The sequence below is a fragment of the Balaenoptera physalus genome (genome assembly GCF_965194825.1).
Source record: "Balaenoptera physalus genome assembly, chromosome: 3".
Taxonomy (NCBI): Eukaryota; Metazoa; Chordata; class Mammalia; order Artiodactyla; family Balaenopteridae; genus Balaenoptera; species Balaenoptera physalus.
The window spans coordinates 6442733-6464402 of record NC_138890.1 but is presented as its reverse complement, the minus strand read 5'-3'; the positions used below and the strand labels follow the sequence as shown (position 1 = coordinate 6464402).

Sequence of the window (21670 nt, the reverse complement as noted above, 5' to 3'; positions counted from 1 at the left end):
TCTTATCCATTATGATTTATCACAGGATATTGAATATAGTTCCCTCTGCTATACAGTAGGACCTTGTTGTTTATCCATCCTATATATAATAGTTTGCCTCTGCTAATCCCAAACTCCCAATCCTTCCCTCCCCGTTGGCAACCACAAGTCTGTTGGCTTCAGTCTTATAAGAGGTCTCTCCCTGTTGTCTAAGATGGGGACTCAGCTTCAAATGCTACTCAAGATGCAAAAGTCTGTTTCCCAAGATTCCTTGCAAAAGCCCTGACACAGCTCATTGTGGGTTGGTTATGTGCCCTTCCTCCAATCAGTCCAGGAGGCCAGGAGATGGGATGTGGGTGTGGCTTAGGGCCAAGTTACATGCCCTACCCAGACCACACCTAGTGGGGAGAGGGAGCACCCAAGGGACATCTGGGGTTGTGGCACGTCAGGGAGGGGGAATGGATGCAAAGAGCCAGTTTCCCAGATGATTATAGGAGGTTTTACAGCTAGTAAGTGGCAGAAGCTGGGAGCTCCTTGTTCAAAGCAGCCCTGAAATTCTCAGTGCTGTCTGGTGGCCACCCATCACCAGACTAAGGACCTGTGGCTGGAGCAGACACTGGGCTGAAAGGAGGAGCTTTTAGCATCAGGGCCAACTGAGAATGCAAAGGCAGCCACCCCTCCGATGGAGAAAGAAGTAAACACAAGGCAGCTCAGGGTGGGCTCCCAACAGGCCCATGCCGGGAACAGAGGGACAGGCTGGCAGAGGCAGAGAGGGCTTACTTAGACTTGCTTCTCCCTGGGTGGGGGGGAGTGGGTAGCAAACGAGGATGGGCTGCCCCTCTGGCCTGGCCTGGGGAGAGGATGGGGTGGAGGTGGAGCTGTAACCTGGTGGGAGCTCCAGGAGGACTCTGGTATTTATGGAGTACCTACTGTATGCAGGAGCCCTGACATGTCATTCCAAGTTCAAGGCAAAGAAAACAAATGTTTGCTGTTGGCTGAACCCCTCCCCCCTTGGCCCTGTAAAGGCTACTACGCCCCCCATCCCCCCACCCCACCAAGGGATGAGGAAGATGAGAAGGCCAAGGGCAAGGCCAGCCCAGCCTCTGCCTAGCTCCCTGGTGGCCAGGGCTGGAAAATGCCTGGAATCGTGGGGTCTGAGGGTCACCGCCCTGCCCCTCCCGAAGCACCAGCCCCTAGACAGGCACCCAGAGGCCTGGGGGACAGCCGGCCACGTGGGGTTCAAATCCCATCCCAGCCCTGACTATCCAGGTCACCCCTACTCATGCCTTAGCTCCACATCTAATGAGCACTGCTCCAGGGGGAACCAAAACCCACAGGGCCACCCCCTCTCATGGAGCGTTCACTCGCCCCCCTCTCTGGCCTCAGTTTCCTCTTCTGTGAAATGGGACGAGCCAGGCCAAGCCCAGGCCAAGCCCAGGCTCCGGGCTGGTCAAACTCCCAGAGGGGAGCGCTGGGAGGGCGGGGGCGAGTTGAGATGTATTCAGCCTCCCCGGGCACTGTGCCTGGCACACGGGAGGCGCCCAATAAATGCTTGTTTGAGCGAGGACTCGCCTTCAATAAATAACAGCTGTTGTGGACGCTGTGGATGCCGGCGAGGGAGTGGGCCCTCCCCTCCCCCACCCTGTTCCCCCATCCACCTCTGGCCCCATTCCTGCTCCTTACCGCCCCCCGCCCCGATTTTGCCTCCTCCTCCTTGCCCCGCCTCTTTCCCTTCCAACTTCCCCCTCCCCCAACCACCCCCTTCTCCTCTTCCTCCATTTCCCTTACCCTTACCCAATTCTCCCTCCCTCTCTAGCCCCCTACCCTAGTCTTTCTCCCCTCCCCCCACCCTTCCACCTCTTTCTCCCCGCCCCCCCCCGCCGCCGCCCATTATCCCCGCCCCCACCCTATTTCACCCCCATCCTCCATCCCTCCCCCGCCCCCACGACTGGGCGCCTGTCCGAGCGGGGCCGCCCGAGCTCCCGGGTCCGTGGCTCGGGTCCAGCCCGCGGCCCTGCACCGGCGGCGGCGGCGGCGGCGGCGGCGGCGGCGGCGGCGGCGGGCGGGGTCTTGGCGGCGCGCGGTTTGGGGGTTTTTTATAACCCTGGCAGGCTGCTCAGGAAGTGCCGTCCCCGCGCCCCCTCCCCCGGCCACGCCGCCGCGCTCGCTCCCTCCCTTCCTGCGCGTGGGCCGGCGAGACGGCGGCGGGGACTGCAGGCGGAGGCCCGGGCGGGCGGCCGGCCGCGGGTAACGGCGCGGGGCGGGGCGGGGCGGGGGTGCGGGACTAAGGGGGACTTTGTGTGTCCGCGTCGTCGCCCGGGGATGGCCGTGGGCCGCCGGACGACGGACGTCGGGCCGTGGGGGTTGTGGCGGTGTGCGATGTCCCTACGCGTGTGCGACACGCAACGCGCCCCTGAGTTCCTGGGAGCGCCTGTCTGGGTTTGTTTGCTCCGTGTGTGTGTGTGTGTGTGTGTGTGTGTGTGTGTGTGTGGACATCCACGTCTGTATAAATGCCGTGTGTCTGCGCGTGTGTGGCTGTATGAAAATGTAAGTGCCTGGCTATGTTTGAATTTGTGTGTGATGTGTGATTTGGGTGTTATGTGTCTGCGGAAGTGTGAGTGTAAGCCAGTGTGTGCACGTAGGTCAGCATCTCCTGGGTGTAAATGTCTGGATGAGTGTCTCTCCAAACATCTGCCGGTGTGTCTCCGTGTGTGTCTGAGTTTCAGGAGTGTGTAAATGCCTGTGTGTACGTGCATCTGGTGGGTCTCAAGGTTTGGAGGACTTCGTGAATTTGTTCCTGGTCTGCTGTGAGTGTGGAAATGAGTGTGTACGTGTCTGTGCACGTAAGCCTGGGTGTGTGACTCTGGGTTGTGTGTGTGGGTATGCACATAGGTCTGGGGAATGTGTAGCTGTGTGTCTCGCATGTTTGTCTCAGGGTGTGAGTGTGTACTGAGTGTTGGGGCGGTCCTTTGTGGGTCTGCGGTGTCTGGTTGTTGGTCCCCAGCCTCACAGGTGTGGTCACCCTCAAGTGTGTGTGCGTGCACGTCGTTGCCAATGTGTGTTTGTGTGTCTGGGTGTGGGAGTGGCGCCGCCCACTTCCCCTGAGTTGGTCATCGGGGCCACAACCGTCTGCCTCCGGGTGTCTCCAGCCATCAGCTCAGGGCCTTTAATTAGCGGCTGGTTGCGGACCCGCCGGGTGCCGGGCCCCCTCCTCCTGCAGGCCGGGCCTTTGTCTGCTCTCCGGGCAGGGGCTGCCGCCTCTCCTGCCTGCCCAGCCAGATGTTCAGAGCCTGGGCTGGCCGGGCCTCTGCCTGGGCAGTCTCGGCCTTGGCCTCCGCAGGGAGGCTCCGCGGCCCTGTCCCCCAGCCCGCCCCGGACATCTGGGTGTAGAGCGGCAGATCCCTGCAGGATCCCGGGGATGGGATGGAGCCTCTGTTTCCAGAGGCTGTTTCCGCCGGCATTTCCTCCCCCACCTCCAGCGGGCTGGCACCCTCCCCCATGCTGGCCATCTCCCTCCTGCCTTCTAGGAGGGAGGGGCTGGAGGGAATGGCCAGGCCTGGGTACACACACACAAACACACTCTTACGGTCACCCACAGGGTCACATGGGCAGACACACACAGTCACGTGGGCACACACCACACACAAAGTCACATATACACAGTTACAGTCATACACAGTCATGGATGTGTAGTCACCCGCAGACATCCCACGGGAGACCCCCAGCTGACATCCTGTGGCCCCCCCCCACCCCCAGGCTCAGGCCCAGGAATCCTCTACCCACCCCCAAGCCTTCTCTTCCCCCCCACCCCAGAGCCACCAATCTGTTCGTGGTCCCCCCAGTGCCCAGAGCGAGTCATACCTCCCAGCCCCACTGCAGGCTGTACCACTGTTCCAGATTCTCTCCCCCTGGCCTCACCCTGGCGGACACCTTGTACCTGTACGTCCCCCTGCAGACTCCTCCTATCCTGCACCTCATCCCCCACCTGTGCTGGGTCCTTCTGCCCGCTCCTCCACACCCCACTTGAGCTAGAAGCACCAGAGGCAGGGGCGAGGTTGTAGGGGGGAGGGGCCCAGCTGCAGAGGACCGAGGTGAGGACTCAGAGGAGGGGGAGCAGGAAGAGAGGCCAGGGTCAGAGCCACAGAGCCACTGAGGGAGAGCTTCTGCACCCGGCCTGGCAGTGTGGGAAGGAGAGGGGCAGGACTGGGGGGCTGGGGGGCTCCAGCCTCACTTGCAATGACAATGCTGCCGCCTCGGCATGGGGAGGGGTGTTAAGGCAGGAAGGGGCTCGAGGGACACCCCCCCCACGGGAGGGACTTTAATCCCAGAGCTAGTCAAGGATGGAACAGGGGAGGGGGGTGACGGGAGGGAACAGAAGTTGGGAGGAGGGAGGTGGGGATGGGGAGCTAGGAACAGAGGGAGGATGAAAGCCGAAAGGAGGATCACCAGGGCCGGGGAGAAGGGCAGGGTGTCCTCAGCGACCCCTGAACTCCAGACCCAGCTCTGCTCTCCTCACCGCCCCCTCCTACCCTGTGCAGGCTCCCAGAAGAGGCACTGAAGGCCCAGAGCGACTCACACACAGGTTCGACACCACGCCACCAACTGAAGCCCCCAAAAGGTAAAAAAAAAAAAAAAAAAAAAGAGAGAGAAGCCCAAGGGCTAAACATCAGCCCATCTGAAATGAGCACCACAGTCACAGAGTGGGAGCGAGCTCCCCATAGCTGGAGGGGTCCAATCAGAAGGTGTGGGGGTGTGGGGTGTCAGCTTCTAAGTCAGCATCTTGGAGGAAACCTGGCTCCATCTCTCAGGAGCTGAACTGCCCTGTTTGGGGATCGACTCTCAGACTTGGCCAGGCTGCAAAGAAAACAAGACAGTATGTGATTAAGGGGGAAATTGCACAGAGTAGGAGAAGGAGGGCGGAGACAGGAGGAGGGGTGGAGGGTTTGGCACAGGGTGGTGGCCCAGAGTGGTGTCTGTGGCAGGCTGGCCTGGGGCAGATGCTGGAGAAACAGACCTGCCCGGCAGGCCTGGAGCTTCGAGGAGAAATGAGAGGAAGCAGGACTAGGGGCCGGGCTGGAAATGTAGGGCGGAGGAGAGGTCACAGGAACAGAGACCACGATGCAGGGGTTTGCAGCCCCGCTGGCGGGGTGAGTGGTGCTACCCGTGACAGAGAATCCGAAGGCAGGGTCCCCAGGGGGAAGGGGTGCTCCAAGCACTGGCCTCGGGTTTAATCTGGGTTGAAAATTCACGCTGACCAGCCTTCAAGTGTGTCCCAGGCCAGCCGCCCCTTGCTGCCCTCCTGCACTGGCCCTTTGTGGTCCTGGGTCCACAGCAAGCTCCTGCCTGCCCCTGGGCCTTTGCCCCTGCTGTTCCTCTGCCTGGACCACTGCACTGTCTCCTGTCTCTTCACTTCTCATCCTTCCCACCTCTGCTTCCAAGCCTCCTGGTTATTTCTCATAAAGAACGTGTCCTGATCTGAATTACACGTCTTTTCGTTTACTTGTCTCTCCTCTGTCATTCCTGGGAGACTGAGCCCCACGGGCTGGGGGGTAGGGGGAGGGCAGGGACTGTATCCATATTACACACAGTCGCCACCCGATGAGTGAATCCCCTGGGTTATTGCAGAAATGAAATGAGATGGCATGAACATGCTTGGCCAGTAGCTGGCACGTAGTAAGTGCTCATGGAGTCAAGGTCCCTGCCTGTCCTAAGAGCATACGGAGGATAGTGGGGAGGCGGGGGGAGGGGGGGACAGAGAGGCTACTGAGTAAGGAAATGCATTCAGAGTCTTCAAACCAGGGGCGTGGAGGGGGGAATGCCATGGGCATCCCTGAGGCTGGGACTGAAGGGCTGGATGCAGGTGTCCTTGTCTGCCTGGTGAGGGACCTTGACGCCGGCTCTGCCCGGCAGCAGGACCAGGCCCCGCTGACCCAGCTCTCCCATCCCAGGAGCCCAGTGATGCTGTCCAGGCTGTGAACAGGGAAGGCAGCGCTGTGGGGGCTGCTGGCAGCCGGGGCTGGGGAGAGACATGTGGACACGTGGCCTCTATGGCTCCTGCCTGCCAGATCCTCCGCTGGGCCCTCGCCCTGGGGCTGGGCCTCACGTTCGAGGTCACGCACGCCTTCCGGTCTCAAGGTAGGGGTGACTCGGGGGTAGTGGTGGGGACCGAGCAAGGAACTGAGGAGGGGTCAGTGCAGCTGGGACGGTGGTCGTGGTGGGGTAGGCCCTGGGGTCAGTGAGGCCAGAGTCTTGCAGCAGGTGACCTGGATTCAGGATTCACTGAAGCCAGCATCGTTTACCCTGCAGCCAAGCAGGCAGGACACGGGGGTCCTTCCCGGGGCCCACCCCCAAGCCTTTGACCCTCACCCACAGATGAGTTCCTATCCAGTCTGGAGAGCTATGAGATCGCCTTCCCCACCCGAGTGGACCACAACGGGGCACTGCTGGCCTTCTCACCCCCAACCCCCAGGAGGCAGCGTCGGGGCACAGGGCCCCAAGCAGAGTCCCGCCTTTTCTACAAGGTGGCTGCACCGAGCACCCACTTCCTGCTGAACCTGACCCGCAGCCCTCGCCTCCTGGCAGGGCATGTCTCCGTGGAGTACTGGACTCGAGAGGGCCTGGCCTGGCAGAGGGCCGCCCGGCCCCACTGCCTCTATGCCGGCCACCTGCAGGGCCAGGCCGGCAGCTCCCATGTGGCCATCAGCACCTGTGGGGGCCTGGTGAGTGGAGGGTTCTGGGCGGTAGGGGGAAATGCCCACGAGTTTGGGAGTTAAGAAAAATACTTATATAGGTCAGAGAAGGAATCACAGTGGAAGTTTTTTAAACATTTCGAGCTAATCGAAAGGATTAGCTATTTTAAGGTGCAGCTAAAGCAGTACGTAGAAGAAAACGTGTAGCCTTAGGTCAGGCTAAAAATTAATGAGCTGAACATCGAAGAAACTGAAAAAGGAATAGCAACATAAACCCAGTAAAATAGAAGGAATGAAATCGTAAAGACAGAGATAGGGTCCCAGGGGTCCTGGGAACCAGAACCTGACCCGAGCCCTCTGTCCCACTTCCCAACCCCCAGCATGGCCTGATCGTGGCAGATGAAGAAGAATACTTAATCGAGCCCCTGCAAGGTGGGCCCAAGGGGCACCGGGGCCCAGAGGAGAGTGGTCCCCACGTGGTGTACAAGCGTTCCTCCCTGCGTCACCCCCACCTGGACACAGCCTGTGGAGTGAGAGGTACATCTGTCTCTCTGGGGCTGGGCAAAGGGGCTGCACAACATCTTTGCCTTGAGGCAGAGGTAGATGGCAGTGTCCCTCCATCCAGAAAGTCAGCAGGCAGCTACATCAGGGAGCAGTGCAGACAGTCAGCAGGGCAGTAGACAATGGAACAACGCATCCATCACTGCCGTAGTCCAATGGCCCAACAGTGAGTGAGACGGGCAGCTGGACAGCCAGGCAGGTGCTCAGGTGTAAAACCATCCATCTCTAGGATTATTGTCTGATCAGACAGTTAAGCAGCGGGATGGTGGTAACCAATATTGGGGCAGTTGCACAAGGAAAATAGCAGGAGACCTTAGCCACCATTCGGAGGATCAGATTTACAACCAGCCTTGCAGGAGGACAGTTGTAACATCAGACGTTTAGGGAATGGGAAAGTAAGGAAGCTAGCTAGACAACAGAAGAGTCCCCAGGACAATCGTACAGCAAAAAAAATGATCTCTGTCCAGTGGAAATGCAGAGCCACTGGAACATTGAATTAGTTGCATAATCCGAGAGTCCCAGAGTAGCACACCGTGGCAGACGCACAACCCCCGTGGGTTGTAGAAACAGAAAAGTGGATGGTGTCACAATTGGACAGTCACTGGGACAGCCAAGCAGTCAGACCGTCAGGCAGGTGGATTGTTTTACAGCCAGACAGTTGGCAGCAGGGTGAGTAAAAAGTTGCACAGTCAGAAGGCCAGTGAGCCATACAAGCACACAGTTCTGGCGGTGAGGCTGCTACACACATCCATCTGAGCAGTGAAATTGTCGGGAAGTTGCACGGTCATGTTGATTGTCATGGGATGCTGGGCGGCTGTTCAACCAACCAGTTTGGCAGTGAGACAGCCACATCATTGTAGAACCAGCAGCAAAAGAATGAGCCATTTGACAGCCAGATGAATCATCAGACAGGGAGTTAGACAAGCAGGGCAAGCAGCAGAATGACCAGAAATTGTCCATCCAGATGAGAAACCGTGGAAGGGGCGGCCTTGGTGGCTGCGCACCCTGAAACCGCCACCTGCCTGGCCCCTCGGGAATGAAACAGAGCGCGGCCAGCCAGGCCTGAAGCGCTCGGTCAGCCGAGAGCGCTACGTGGAGACCCTGGTGGTGGCTGACAAGATGATGGTGGCCTACCACGGGCGCCGAGACGTGGAACAGTATGTGCTGGCCATCATGAACATTGTAAGTGCCTCCCCCTCCCTGGGCATGGAGCCCCAAGAACACGGAGCTCGCTCCAGAGGTTAGGAAAAGGGGTGTCACCCCTCCCCCCCCCATCCGTGACCTGAGCCCAGTGAAACAGAATGGAGAGGGGACAGGGTAAGTGAGAAAGGAGGGCTTTTTGTGGCCAGGAATGAGGAGAAGCAGCCTAGCACAGTGGCTAGAAGCATGGACTCGGGAGCAAACCGGCCTGGCCTGAAATCTCAGCTATGCCGCTTTTGAACTGTGTGCCCTTGGGCAAGTTACTTTGCCTCTCTGCCTTGGTTTACCCATCTGTAAAATGGGTATAATAATGGTACCGACTTCATAAGACTGAGGTGGATGCAGTGAATTGCTAAAGCTTAAAACAGCACCTAGCACACAGTAGGTGCCCTGTAATTATCTGCTGTATAAAAAAATAAATGGGCGACTTGCAGGTACTTGCTCAGGTTAGCAGTACACACGTGGGTGCGCATCTGTCTGCATGCAGGGCTCACCCAAGCGCCTACCTATAAATTCATACAGGCCGACCTGGCTGACCCACACTCAGAGTCAGCACCCATCCTAGATCTTGATCAAGACTGTGGACCTCTCTGAGCCTCAGTTTCTGCCTCTGTAAAATGGGGTTATACTAGTATCTATCACAAAAGGGTAAGAGATAGTGAGAGGGAAGCCAGCTAGAGCACTTGGCACATAGTAAGGGCTTGATGAATGAGGCTGTTGTTCCACTAAAGCAAAAAGGGAAGACAAGAAGTTTAGCGCAGATCGATGGCCCGTTATGTTGACATAATTTCATATCTGATACCCCTGCTTTCTGCCCAGGACCCGCCTTCCTCCCTTGGGCTTCCAAAGTTCCCTCAAACCTGCCAGGGTTTCTGGGGGTTTCCACACGGGACAGTGATGACTCAGGGCTCCAAGGTCATTGCACAGAGTGGCCTCCATCATCTGTGCCCACTCACCCCTGGGCACTTCCTCCTCCCCTCTGACCACTGTCTCCAGAGCTTCCTGCCCCCACACTTCCACCTTCCGGTGGTGATGCTCAAATTGGTACCTTCAGACAGTATGGAATGAGGCCAGATGTGCACATCCTTTAGGCCATCTCTGGGCAAAGGCAGCCAGCGGGTGGGCAGGGAGGAGGGAGGACAAGTAGACAGACAAGCTGAGCGGGGTAGGGGTGAGTTGGAAAGAAACGCACTGGCAGGCAGGCTTAGCCAGACTTGAACCCCACTTCCAGCGCCTACCAGCTCTGCATCCTAACCAGCTGAGCATCAGTTTGCTCATCTGTAAAATGGGAATGATAATACGTACTCCTGTGAAGATCTAGGCAGCAGGCTTGGCCTGAGCCCCAGCACACAGTAGGTACTAGACTGAAGCAAGCTGTTGTCATCGTTTCACTTTTTGTTTTCTACTCTGGGCCCCTCTTAAGACTCGGTCTCTCTTGTTTCTTGGAGGTCAGGTTGCCAAACTTTTCCAGGACTCGAGTCTGGGAAACATCGTTAATATCCTGGTAACACGCCTTATCCTGCTCACGGAGGACCAGGTGCGGGGTGTTGGGGGGGCCCACCTTCTCCTGCACGCCAGCGCTGCCCACCTTCCCCTGGGTGGCTGGTACCCATGTACCTCTCTCTGTCCACCCTCAGCCCACCCTGGAGATCACCCACCACGCTGGGAAGTCCCTGGACAGCTTCTGTAAGTGGCAGAAATCCATCGTGAACCGCAGCGGCCACGGCAATGCCATTCCAGAGAACGGTGTGGCCAACCATGACACAGCGGTGCTCATCACGCGGTGAGGGGCGGGGGCGGCTCCAGTAGGACTTGAGCCGGGGGACCAGTGGTCCAGGGGACTGTCCAGGTCTAAGCAGGGATCACTCCTGCCGAGAGATGGAAGAGGCCGGGACTGTGCAGCCGCCCCCTTGGGGAGCCAGGGAAGGGGAGGGGCTGCTGGGAGCCTGAGAATGTGGGGAGGCGGGTGTGGGGCTGTTCGGACACTGACACATCCTTCACTCACTCTGTCATTCATTCAGTCAGTCAGTCATGCACCCCGGCATCTCCAAGGCCAGCTGGGGGGAGAGCATGGGGCTTCAGTTCCGAGGCAGGGAACGCTTCCCAGGCAGGACTCAGCCACCAGAGACAGGCAGGACGTAGCAGCGGGGCTTAGAGAGTCAGCCCAGCCCCCTCACGGCCCCCCTCTCCTTCCACAGCTATGACATCTGCATCTACAAGAACAAACCCTGCGGCACACTAGGTACCCGGGTCCCCTAGGTTTCAGGCACCTCTGAAGGCAGTGGGCTGGGTGACACTGGCCCTGGTGGGGGTGGGGACCTGGCAGAGTGGACAGGGTCGAAGACGCAGCCCCGAGCCCCCAGCTCCAGCCCCACACGCCCATTTCCCAGGCCTGGCCCCCGTGGGCGGGATGTGTGAGCGAGAGAGAAGTTGTAGCATCAACGAAGACATCGGCCTGGCCACGGCATTCACCATTGCCCACGAGATCGGACACACGTGAGGCGGGGACACGGGAGGGGGCGGGCGGGAGGAGCCGGGCAGGTCCCTCGACACCCGGCAGAGCCGCCACTCCTCTCCCCAGGTTTGGCATGAACCACGACGGCGTGGGGAACAGCTGCGGGGCCCGTGGCCAGGACCCAGCCAAACTCATGGCCGCGCACATCACCATGAAGACCAACCCGTTTGTGTGGTCCTCCTGCAGCCGTGACTACATCACCAGCTTTCTGGAGTGAGGACCTACCTGCTTGTCCCACCCAGGGACACACACTCATGTTGGGGGAGGGGAGGACCTCTGGAAATCAGGGCTGCTTCTGAGAAGGGTCATGTGCTCATAGGGCTGCTCCCTGGGACCCCCACCTGGCTGGGGCCCCGGAGCTCTTGGCCTGCAGCCCTCCAGCATGACAGCTGCTTTCTTCTCGCCACAGCTTGGGCCTGGGGCTCTGCCTGAACAACCGGCCGCCCAGACAGGACTTCGTGTACCCAACAGTGGCCCCCGGCCAGGCCTATGATGCAGATGAACAATGCCGCTTCCAGCATGGAGTCAAATCGCGTCAGTGTAAATACGGGGTAGAGAGAGCCTTCCTGCTTTCCTTCCTGGGAGGGGAGGGGGCCGCCACCACCAGGGTGGGGGGGCCACAGGGGGTGGGAAACTCCATGTGGGCACCCCACACACAGGCAGTGGGGGTGGGAGAGCTGGGAAGGGAAGTGAGCCTCAGTGGGGGATGGGAGGACAGAGGTGCATGGGGTTATACAAGTGTCACGCATAGTCACAATGCTTGGGAACAAGAATGGGATCTCCTGGTTCTCCAGACCCCTGTTTTGGGGACTGAGCTGGGGAGAGCCTGGGGGTCCACCTTCTGCTGCAGCAGGACTGAAGTCCCAAGATCCCTAACTGGGCCATTTTTAACGAAACATCCAGATTTAGTGGAAATAGTTTCCCTGGGGATGAACCATCTTCCCCACTTGGCAAACAACTGGAGAGATCCTTCTAGGGATACCCTGTCTTCATTCCCTCCATCCCCCACTGACTGGTTCACAAGATCTCTTGGCCCCAATCCTTAGCTGGACAAGCTCTGAGCCCCCTGATCACTCCTCACTCTTGCTTGAGGATTATACTCAGCTCCCAAAGCCCCATCCACCCATAGAGCAGTGAGCTGGGGATGCCACTCCCAGCTCCCCCGAGGAAGCTGGTGACCCTCTTCAGCCACCAAGGACCACCGGCCCATCTGGGGTCTGCCCCTCCATTGCCTACCTCCCCCAATTCCCTGAACACACCCCCTAACTCCTCACAGCCTCAGCCTTAGTAGCCCGGACGCAGTCCCAATTCTCCACACCCTCAAGACTCAAAAAGATCAGCTTGAATGACTTGTCCAAGCTAAGGCCATGTTAACTCAAAACAGGGAGCAGGCAGCTGTTAAAATGCCCTCACTTTATTCCAGCGCAAGACAAGGAGACAAACACTGGATCAATTCATATTTAATCCACTCTCAGCATCCCACCCCACCCAACTTGGCTGGTAACTACAGCTCCCTCTAATGAATTCCTAGAGAATTCAGAAGGTACTCTTGAGCGTCTGCTGTGTCCCAGGTATCCTAACGATGACAACGATGGCTGACATTTACTGAATGCTCACTGTATGCCAAGCATGTGAAATGTATCATCTCAGTTAGACTCCTGACAACCCTATTGTCCCCACATTGCAGAAGAAGGGACTGAGGCATAAGGAGGATGCCTTGCCCAAAGTCACCATTTGAGAACATGACAGAGCTGGGATTGGAATCTAGGTTTCTCTATGAATCTAAATTTTATAAAGGGGTGGGTAAGTGGAGAAAGTGCCAGATTATCAAGCATGGACCACTGCTGGCTGTATGTTGAATTGATTCTTCCTTTTATTTTTCCAAGGAACATCTTCCTGGCCCTCCTGGCAAAGGGGTAAATTATTGACTACATGTAAATCAGTAAAGAGCTGGGCCTGGTGCCTGGTCCAGAGATAGTTGTGGTCTTATTACTCAATAACAGGGTGTTTATGCAAGCCCTTTCATATCTACTCTGTCACGTGCCCCTCAGCCATATGTAGACAAGGCCCATCTTAACAGATGAGGCCCAGAGAGGGGAAATGTGTTGCAAGTCAGTGGTGGAGTTGAAGTCTCCCAGAGTGGCCCAGGACTCATTCATATATACCATGGCACCTCCTTGTGGAGAGGAGGAAGAGCAGGACTGGATTAGGCAGTTCTCTTTAAGAGGTGTCAGAAGTGGGATCAGGGCCTGTGATATTTTTACGAATGGCCAGGAGAACATAAGCCAAGTGAAGCCAGCAAACCAGGCTGAGTTTTTAGATGAGAAGTATCCTCTGAGGGAGCAGGTTTGAGGACCACCCTCCAAACTTCTCATGTGTGTGCAGGTGTCTCTCAGAGGCTAACACAGGAAAGTCCCTTCTTGCAGCCATTGATTAGTCCAATCCCAAATCTTCAAAGTTTGGAAGGATCAGGTTCTAAGAGAAGATTACATGTGATTGTAAAAAGGGGACAGAAGGATCGTCACTTCTCAGAGGAAAGACCCTGGGATATGGGGCAGGATGTAGGCTAGAGGGTCAAATTTGGCCACACCTGAACCCAGTGGGGCTTGTCCAGGGGTATTAATTAACCTGGACCTAAAGGGTCTGAGTGACTCCCTGGGACTGGTCCAGCCTCCTGCCATGGACAGGACCTGCTGCCAGGGTCTGGGCCAGCCCAAGTAAGACTCAGGAAGAAGATGGGCTGATTTTTCACTGGGAGAACTAGAGGAACTTCCCACATAAACCCAGCCTGCCCTTATCCCCTCTCAACCCTCCAGAGATTAAAAGCTTTGGGAGCCTCCCCAGTTTAGGTGGGGGAAACAATGAGAACTACCAGCTGGAAAAAGAATTAGAGACAGGGCCCTTGACCTGAGCCATCATCAGGCCTGATTTTTCAACCACTGCTCTTGGGTAGGCTGCTTTGCCCATTCTAAAAATCCTTCCTCTTCATTTCTCAGCAGGTCCCAAGGTTTCTCCTAGAAACTTGGGAGGTGCCACGGGTTGAACTGTAGAGGGATTCGATCATAGACGCTGCGATCAAAGTTCTAGGTCAGGATCCAGACTAACCCTTAGTAGCTGTGTGACTTCTAGCGAGTGACCTTACCTGTCTGAGCCTTGGTTTTCTCATAGTAAAATGGGGATTGTAGTGCCTAAGGGAGTTTGCGGCACTCCTAGGTGTTTTATAAGTGCTGCTTTCAGGCAGAGGAGAGGTCCCAGCCCATGCCCCCGCAAAGGGTTGCAAAAAGAGACCCAGGAAAGGAGCGCTGGGGCCCCACTGTCAGCCGGCAGTGAGCGGGTCGCCTCGGTCCTCCCAAGGAAGGTGGGAGGGGGGCGAGCCTGAGCGGGCGCCTTGGCCCGCAGGAGGTCTGCAGCGAGTTGTGGTGTCTGAGCAAGAGCAACCGGTGCATCACCAACAGCATCCCGGCCGCCGAGGGCACGCTGTGCCAGACGCACACCATCGACAAGGGGGTGAGCGCAGGCCGAGAGCCTCCACACCCCCACCACCCACCCCGACCCCTCCATCGGCTTTGGCCACGCCTACTGCCTGTAAGCCCCACCCCTGGCCTGAGGCCACACCCGCTCCCAAGCCACGCCCTGCACGCTTGTCCCAACACTAGCTTCACCACCCGTTCTGGACCCTAAGCTTAGGCCACGCCCCTTCTTTGAACAGTGTCTCTCCCTAGCCACGCCCCCATATTACCGGACAGAAGCCCGGTCTTCGGACCCCACCTCCGTGCCCCACCCCCTCCCGCTTTCGCTCCACCTCAGGAGGGCTCAGACTTCCGGCTGGGGGGCTGGGGTGCGGGTAGGATTGAGCGCCAAGTCCCAGAGAGTCCGCAAAGCCCGACTCGCCCCTCCCCATCATCCCACCCGCAGTGGTGCTACAAGCGGGTCTGCGTCCCCTTCGGGTCGCGGCCGGAAGGCGTGGACGGCGCCTGGGGCCCGTGGACACCGTGGGGCGACTGCAGCCGGACGTGCGGCGGCGGCGTGTCCTCCTCCAGCCGTCACTGCGACAGCCCCAGGTCAGCCCCCAGGCCCCGCTGCCGGGAGAGCGGGGCGGGCGGTCCTCGCCCCCTACTCCCCCTGCCCCATTTCTCTGCTGTCCACCCCCATTTCCAGGCCGACGATCGGGGGCAAGTACTGCCTGGGCGAGAGACGGAGGCACCGTTCCTGCAACACCGATGTGAGTCCCCCCAGGACCCCAAGCCGGGTACCCTTGGCCCCTCTTACACGCGGGAAAAGAAAGGCATACATCAGCTTCCAACGAGCCCGGGCCAGCTGGCCACCGTCTCCTCGGGAAACCTGCAGCGGCCACCCCCTCCTTCCCCGGACCTCCCTACACCAGCCCTGGGCCCTGTCTCCTTCCAACTCTTCACACTTTTGCAGTAGATGCGTCTCCCACCTGGAAATAACTGCTTGACCCCTGACAACCCCCTCCAGCTACACGTGCTTCTCCCTTTACTGCCCAATTTCCCCCAAAAGCCCTGCTCCTGCCCCAAAGCTGACCCGAGCTCCCTGCCCCAGAACCCAGTGGCCAAGTTTTCGTCCCCTGCTTGCACTGCCTTCTGACCAAGGACCACGGTCTCCTGTCCAACACTCCCGTCCACACGTCCCCCACACTCGCGAAGAGTGGGCCTTGCTCCTTTCTAAGCCGGCTCTCTCAAGGCCCCATGGTCTGAGACCAGAAACCCAGGTGTCATCCTCAGCTTGCCCATAAACTCTAGTGAGTCACCTACTCCCATCTCAGACACCACCACCCCCCGGCCTCCTCCCTGGCCTCCTTGCCTCCAGCCTCACTCCTCCAACCCACCCCTGCTCAGAGCATTAGTTCTCCGGCCCCAGGCCTCTGCCCTAACTGCATCCCCCCCAACACCTGGCCTCCCTACTTCTCCCTTTTTGTGCCCCAGGACTGTCCCCCAGGCTCCCAGGACTTCAGGGAAATGCAGTGCTCTGAATTTGACAGTGTCCCCTTCCGTGGAAAATTCTACACGTGGAAAACGTACCGGGGAGGTGAGCAGGGGATTCAGAAGGCCTTGGGGCAGTAAGGGGGCAGCCGCAGGTGGAGACCATATCATGGGGTCTGCCCTGAGCCCTCCCCTCACCCAAGGAGCCAGAGCGCCCAGGATGTGGCTCAGCAGCGCCTAGACTGAACACCGGGAAGCCCCCCCTCCCTCTGCCCAACGTGCCTGTCCTTGTTGGGTCTGGGGTCTGGCCCTCAGTCTGATGGGGCCGTGCCCCCCAGGGGGCGTGAAGGCCTGCTCGCTCACGTGCCTAGCAGAAGGCTTCAACTTCTACACGGAGAGGGCGGCGGCTGTGGTGGACGGGACGCCCTGCCGCCCAGACACAGTGGACATTTGTGTCAGCGGCGAGTGCAAGGTGGAGGGGACTCCCCACGAGAGGGGAGGGGTGAGGGGGCCGGAGGTGGAGGGGGGCGGCTCCCTGACTTCCCCAACGCACACCACTGCCCTCCCCAGCACGTGGGCTGCGACCGGGTCCTGGGCTCTGACCTGCGGGAAGACAAGTGCAGAGTGTGTGGGGGTGATGGCAGCGCCTGCGAAACCATCGAGGGGGTCTTCAGCCCAGCCTGGCCTGGAGCCGGTGAGAGACCCTCCCCCCCCAGCTTCCCTTTCACACTCCCCACTCGGTGGCTGGGGGCGGGGCTTGCCCCACCACAGTAACCAAGATCAGCAACTCCTCAGAGCCAAGGGCCCAGTGGGGTGTCAGGGACCCCAAAAGGTCCTGGACGTGATGCCACAGGTCAGGGTCAGGGACTGGCTTGGGCTCTTGGTGCCTAAAGCTCGGCAATTAAAGTGTCCAAGGGGGTGGGGGCCTAAATCTCTCCCCTGCCCCATCCTGAGGGCCTCAAACCGGGTCTTGAGGGGGCAGGCGCCTGACCCTCCAAGGAGGCTGAGGGACTCTCTGTGCTAGAGCACAGAGCTTACTAGGGGTGGGGATAGTTGCAGGGTGTGGTGAACTTGAATGTCTCCCAACCTTGGGCTGAAGGGAAGAGACCCCAGTGAGGTGGGGGAGGGGAGGTGGGCTTAAGGGACCAAACACACACTGAGGGCCAAGTGTGGAGCTCAGGGGACAGTCTGGGGGTACAGACAGATAAACCAGGACTCATGGGGGACACAGGTGGGCAGGGATAGAGGGTTCACAGGGGCCCAAGATCATCCAGGTCGTAAGTGATGGAGCTCACTGCAAACCTGACTCTGACTGCTAAAACCGCCAAGTCACCCCGTGTGGGTCAGGGCCCCGCGGTGGCCCCTTCCCTCTGCCTAAGCCCTGCCCTGCTGCTTGTTGGGGGGTGGGGGCGGGTTGGACCACTTTGATGGTTTGAGAGGTAAGAAAGTTTGGGTTCAAATCCCAGCCCAGCCACTTCCTAGCTGTAAAACCTGAGCAATTTGTTTTGTCTCTCTGAGCCTCAGTTTTGTCATCTGTAAAGTGGGTGTGATGACACATCTAACTTCACAGGGCCAGAGCTGGGGATGAGGTGGCATGTCTCTGTAAGTGCTTAGCATGGTAATGGTTAGTTGTTACCATCAGGGACCAGGAATGGGGGAGACAGGCAGGTGCAGGGAAGGGCCAAGTGGGTGACATCTGAGCTCCACTGTCCAGGGTACGAGGAAGTCGTCTGGATCCCCAAAGGCTCCGTCCACATTTTCATCCAGGACCTGAACCTCTCCCTCAGTCACCTGGGTGAGCCAGAGGTGGGAGGATGAGGACTGGGGGTCAGCAGGGGCGGCGTCAGCGTGGCTGGGGTTCTGACCCCTATGCTGTCCCCCAGCCCTGAAGGGGGACCAGGAGTCCCTGCTGCTGGAGGGGCTGCCTGGGACCCCCCAGCCCCACCGCCTGCCCCTGGCCGGGACCACCTTTCAGCTGCGACAAGGGCCGGATCAGACCCAGAGCCTAGAAGCCCTGGGACCCATTAACGCATCTCTCATCATCATGGTAACGGCAGGGCTGGGAGCAAGGTGCAGGAGGACATTAGCATCCTTGTGGGGCCTCGAACTTGATTTCCATTTGATCCCCGCCTACAACCCCAGGTGCTGGCCCGGACTGAGCTGCCGGTCCTCCGCTACCGCTTCAATGCACCCATCACCCGAGATGCACTGCCTCCGTACTCCTGGCACTACGCGCCCTGGACCAAGTGCTCGGCCCAGTGTGCAGGCGGTGAGGCCGGGGTGGGACGGGGTGGGGCAGGTTCCGGTCACCAGGCTGACCTTCCGGGTCGGGCAGGGCTGAGCGGACCTCTCGCCCGCCCCCAGGCAGCCAGGTGCAGGCTGTGGAGTGCCGCAATCAGCTGGACAGCTCAGCCGTGGCTCCGCACCACTGCAGCGCCCACAGCAAGCTACCCAAGAGGCAGCGCGCCTGCAACACAGAGCCCTGCCCACCCGAGTGAGTGCCACCCAGGGTGCAGGGTCGGGATGGCAAGCACTGGAGTGACGGTGCTACTGGGATCAGAGGAGTGGGTGCTCCCTAAGGTGAGGTCAGGGTCCTCCCGGAGTCAAAGTCAGAACAATGGCGCTCCCTGGCCAAGTCCAGGTAAGCATCTCCCCTGGGGGTGATGCGCCTCCCAGCCCCCAGTGTGGGTGCACAATAAAGTTGTTCTGAGTTCGGGGTGTGGGGCACGGGAGCAACAGGCATCCCGGTGCCAGTTTCCAGAATGATGTTAATTGCTGGGGAGGAGGAGGATCTGCTCGTGCCCCAAGGTCAGGGTGGCCTGCCCGTCGTACTGTCTCAGACTGCCCCTCCCCCCACAGCTGGGTCGTAGGGAACTGGTCGCGCTGCAGTCGCAGCTGTGATGCGGGCGTGCGCAGCCGCTCCGTCGTGTGCCAGCGCCGCGTGTCGGCCGCCGAGGAAAAGGCGCTGGACGACAGCGCTTGCCCGCAGCCGCGCCCACCGGTGCTGGAGGCCTGCCACGGCCCGGCCTGCCCTCCGGAGTGGGCCGCCCTCGACTGGTCGGAGGTCAGCCGCCCCTTCCCGCCCTGTGTAGAGCAGGGAGGGGCCTGGGTTGCCCCTGTCGGGTGCACACTGAGGCGCCTCCCCACTCCCGCTAGCCCTAGTGAGCTCCTCCCCGCCCCGTGACTGGTCCAAAGTTAGCTGTACCGTCCTCACCTCCCACCGGACCAGCATCCTTCCCACTCCTTGTGTGAGCGGGGAGGGAGGCGCCCACTGAGCATGAAACGCCCCCTCCAACTGCAGTGCACCCCCAGCTGCGGGCCGGGCCTCCGCCACCGTGTCGTCCTTTGTAAGAGCGCAGATCACCGCGCCACACTGCCCCCCGCGCACTGCCCGCCCGCGGCCAAGCCGCCGGCGACCATGCGCTGCAACCTGCGCCGCTGCCCGCCGGCCCGCTGGGTGGCGGGAGAGTGGGGTGAGGTAGGCGGGCGCGCCCTGCAGGGCGGGAACCAGGGCAGGGGCGGCAGGGTGGGTGGCCGTGCTGGGCTGCGGCTCATCCGCGACTCTCCACAGTGCTCCGCGCAGTGCGGCTTCGGGCAGCAACAGCGCCCGGTGCGCTGCTCCAGCCACACAGGGCAGCCCTCGCGCGAGTGCGCGGAGGCCCTGCGGCCCCCCGCCACGCAGCAGTGCGAGGCCAAGTGTGACAGCGCGCCCCCCGGGGACGGCCTGGAAGGTATGTGAGGCGGGGAGGGAACCAGGACGGTCCTGTCCAGAGGAAGCCATAGATAGGAGAGCTGGGGCTCCAGACCATTGGCCCTAGAGCTTCTCCAACCACGGAAATGCCTTTGTCTTCTCCAGACCATCTTTCACCATCCCCTGCCTGCCAACAAGTATTAGGTGCCACTGTGTGCCAGGCGTTGTAGGCACCTGATTTTTCTGGGGGCCCAAACTCAGGTCATTCCTCCAACCACCTCCATGACCTTCACCTTGCTCATCTCCATCTATAACATTATCTGCCCGATAGTTTTCTTTAAATCAGTTTCTCAGCCTCAGGCACTCTTGATGTTTGGGGCCAGATGATTCCTTGTCACGGGGGCTGCCCTATGCATTGTCGGGGGTTCAGCATCCCTGACCGCTACCTGCTGCATGCCAATAGTACCCCTCCTCCCGGTGGTGCAAACCGAAAAATGTCTCCAGATATCACCAAATGTCCCCTGGGAGGCAAAATCGCATCTCCTTGAGAACCACTGCTTTAAATATACCCATTTTTTTTCTACCTAAGTAAATTTATGTTTCATAGAGAGCAATAGGTTACGTACTGAAGGCACCGGAACCAAACTGCCTGGATTCACCTTGCACCTCTGTGCCTTCGTATTCTCATCTATCAAGAGGCGTTTAATATATTCACTTGAGGGAGTGCTGTGTTAGGGAGAGGAACTAAAATAATCCACCTGAAGCCCTTTATTAGCACCAGGCCCTGTCATACATCATTAACTGCTAACTGGGAACCCTGGTCCATTGTCATGAACAGACTGTCAATTACCCTGTACACAAACTACACAAATACCCTGAGAGGCGTGACTGCCCTGGAGCTCGAGGTCCTCAGTCTGTTACAAAGGGAAACGAGCAAGGATTACGGCTCCAAACAGATGACTGGAAAAGGAACACTTTTCTCGTGATGTAATACGGTGTCCAAACCCCAGACCTGCACTTCCCTCTCAACATCCTCAAAACAACCTAATGACATAGTTACTGGTATAAGCCCCGTTTGAGAGGTGAGGAAACCGAGGCACAGAGGAGCTAGGAAGCGCTGTGCAGCCAGCGGTCGCGCCCCTGCCGGAAGGGGTGATGAGACCGGATTCCCCTCACCTACTCTTCTCCCGCCCCCTCCAGAGTGCAAGGATGTGAACAAGGTCGCCTACTGCCCCCTGGTGCTGAAATTTCAGTTCTGCAGCCGAGCCTACTTCCGCCAGATGTGCTGCAAAACCTGCCAAGGCCGCTAGAGGGCGCACGGTCCTCGGAGCCAAGGCTGGGGGCCGGCTGGGGATGGGGGTGGGGCGACCAGGCTTGCAGCTGGCCAGCCTGAAGAAGCCCGAGGGGGCAGGAGCTGGGAGTGAAGGGTGAGACGGAGCCGGAAGTTATTTATTGGGAACTCTTGCGGGGCTCCTGGCTGAGGGGGATGGAGAGGGGCTGGCCACGCCCACGGCCCCTCCTTTGCCCGTCTCCCAGTTCAGAATGAGACCCCCTCCAGGGTGGGTTTGAGGTGGGAACAACTGTTCGCCCTAGTGCTCTTGCCACCCACCCTTAGGGAGACCCCCAGCACAACCCCCGCCTTTGATCGGAATATGTACTGTGAAGAGTGGGGGTGGGGAGGGGGTCAGCCGGTGCCCTGCCCCCCGCCCCAGCACTGCCCTACCCCTCCACTCTGAGCTGGGGGGGGAATCTATGTCCGCTACGGGGGAGGGGATTAGCACCACCTCCCTGACACCCTCCGCCTAACCAGACCAGCTACAGGGGGGAGGCAGAGCTGGGAAGATCCACCCCATCCTCAGCCCTGCCTGCCCCAGGGGGACCATGTCATCCAGGCCACCCCCATCATGGTGCTACAGGCCCTGCCCTGGGGCCCACACACCCCTCGCCAGGAAGCCCTACATCAATAAAGTTCTGTCTTGTGTAGATTTCCGTGCGTGGATGCGTGTACGTCAGTGAGACTGGGTCACATTCAGCTGTCCCCTACCCCCATCCTGGAAGCGACCACAGCCCCTCGCAGGTCGGCCCCAACAGG

General features: G+C 59.3%; 1 protein-coding gene across 6 annotated transcripts; it reads left to right on the top strand.

Moving 5' to 3' along the window:
* The first annotated feature begins 2005 nt into the window (after positions 1-2005).
* Positions 2006-21563, top strand: ADAMTS10 (ADAM metallopeptidase with thrombospondin type 1 motif 10). 6 transcript variants are annotated; one of them, XM_082454979.1, is made up of 26 exons: positions 2007-2226; positions 4518-4597; positions 5928-6114; positions 6352-6698; positions 7049-7205; positions 8194-8411; positions 9883-9966; positions 10067-10212; positions 10628-10671; positions 10820-10925; positions 11011-11157; positions 11354-11495; positions 14344-14451; positions 14860-15005; positions 15103-15166; positions 15891-15993; positions 16226-16359; positions 16458-16581; positions 17602-17682; positions 17771-17934; positions 18030-18156; positions 18252-18381; positions 18747-18951; positions 19189-19365; positions 19459-19618; positions 20779-21563. In XM_082454979.1, the coding sequence occupies exons 3-26, from the start codon at positions 6027-6029 to the stop codon at positions 20886-20888; spliced, it is 3312 nt and encodes a 1103-aa protein (XP_082311105.1). In that variant the 5' UTR covers positions 2007-2226; positions 4518-4597; positions 5928-6026; the 3' UTR covers positions 20889-21563. The 6 variants fall into 6 exon arrangements, with proteins under 6 accessions (XP_082311107.1, XP_082311106.1, XP_082311105.1 ...); XM_082454981.1 differs by lacking the exon at positions 14860-15005 and having other exon boundaries at positions 2006-2226; positions 11354-11478; positions 16237-16359; XM_082454980.1 differs by lacking the exon at positions 17602-17682 and having other exon boundaries at positions 2006-2226.
* Positions 21564-21670: the final 107 nt, after the last annotated feature.

What these genes read in the sequence shown, in the direction of transcription:
- ADAMTS10 (XM_082454979.1), top strand. Translation starts at nt 6,027, where the DNA reads ATGGCTCCTGCCTGCCAGATCCTCCGCTGGGCCCTCGCCCTGGGGCTG. An exon ending in CGCGTCAGTGTAAATACGGG is followed by an intron (nt 11,496 to 14,343) that starts GTAGAGAGAGCC and finishes CTTGGCCCGCAG; the next exon opens with GAGGTCTGCAGCGAGTTGTG. An exon ending in ACGCATCTCTCATCATCATG is followed by an intron (nt 17,935 to 18,029) that starts GTAACGGCAGGG and finishes CTACAACCCCAG; the next exon opens with GTGCTGGCCCGGACTGAGCT.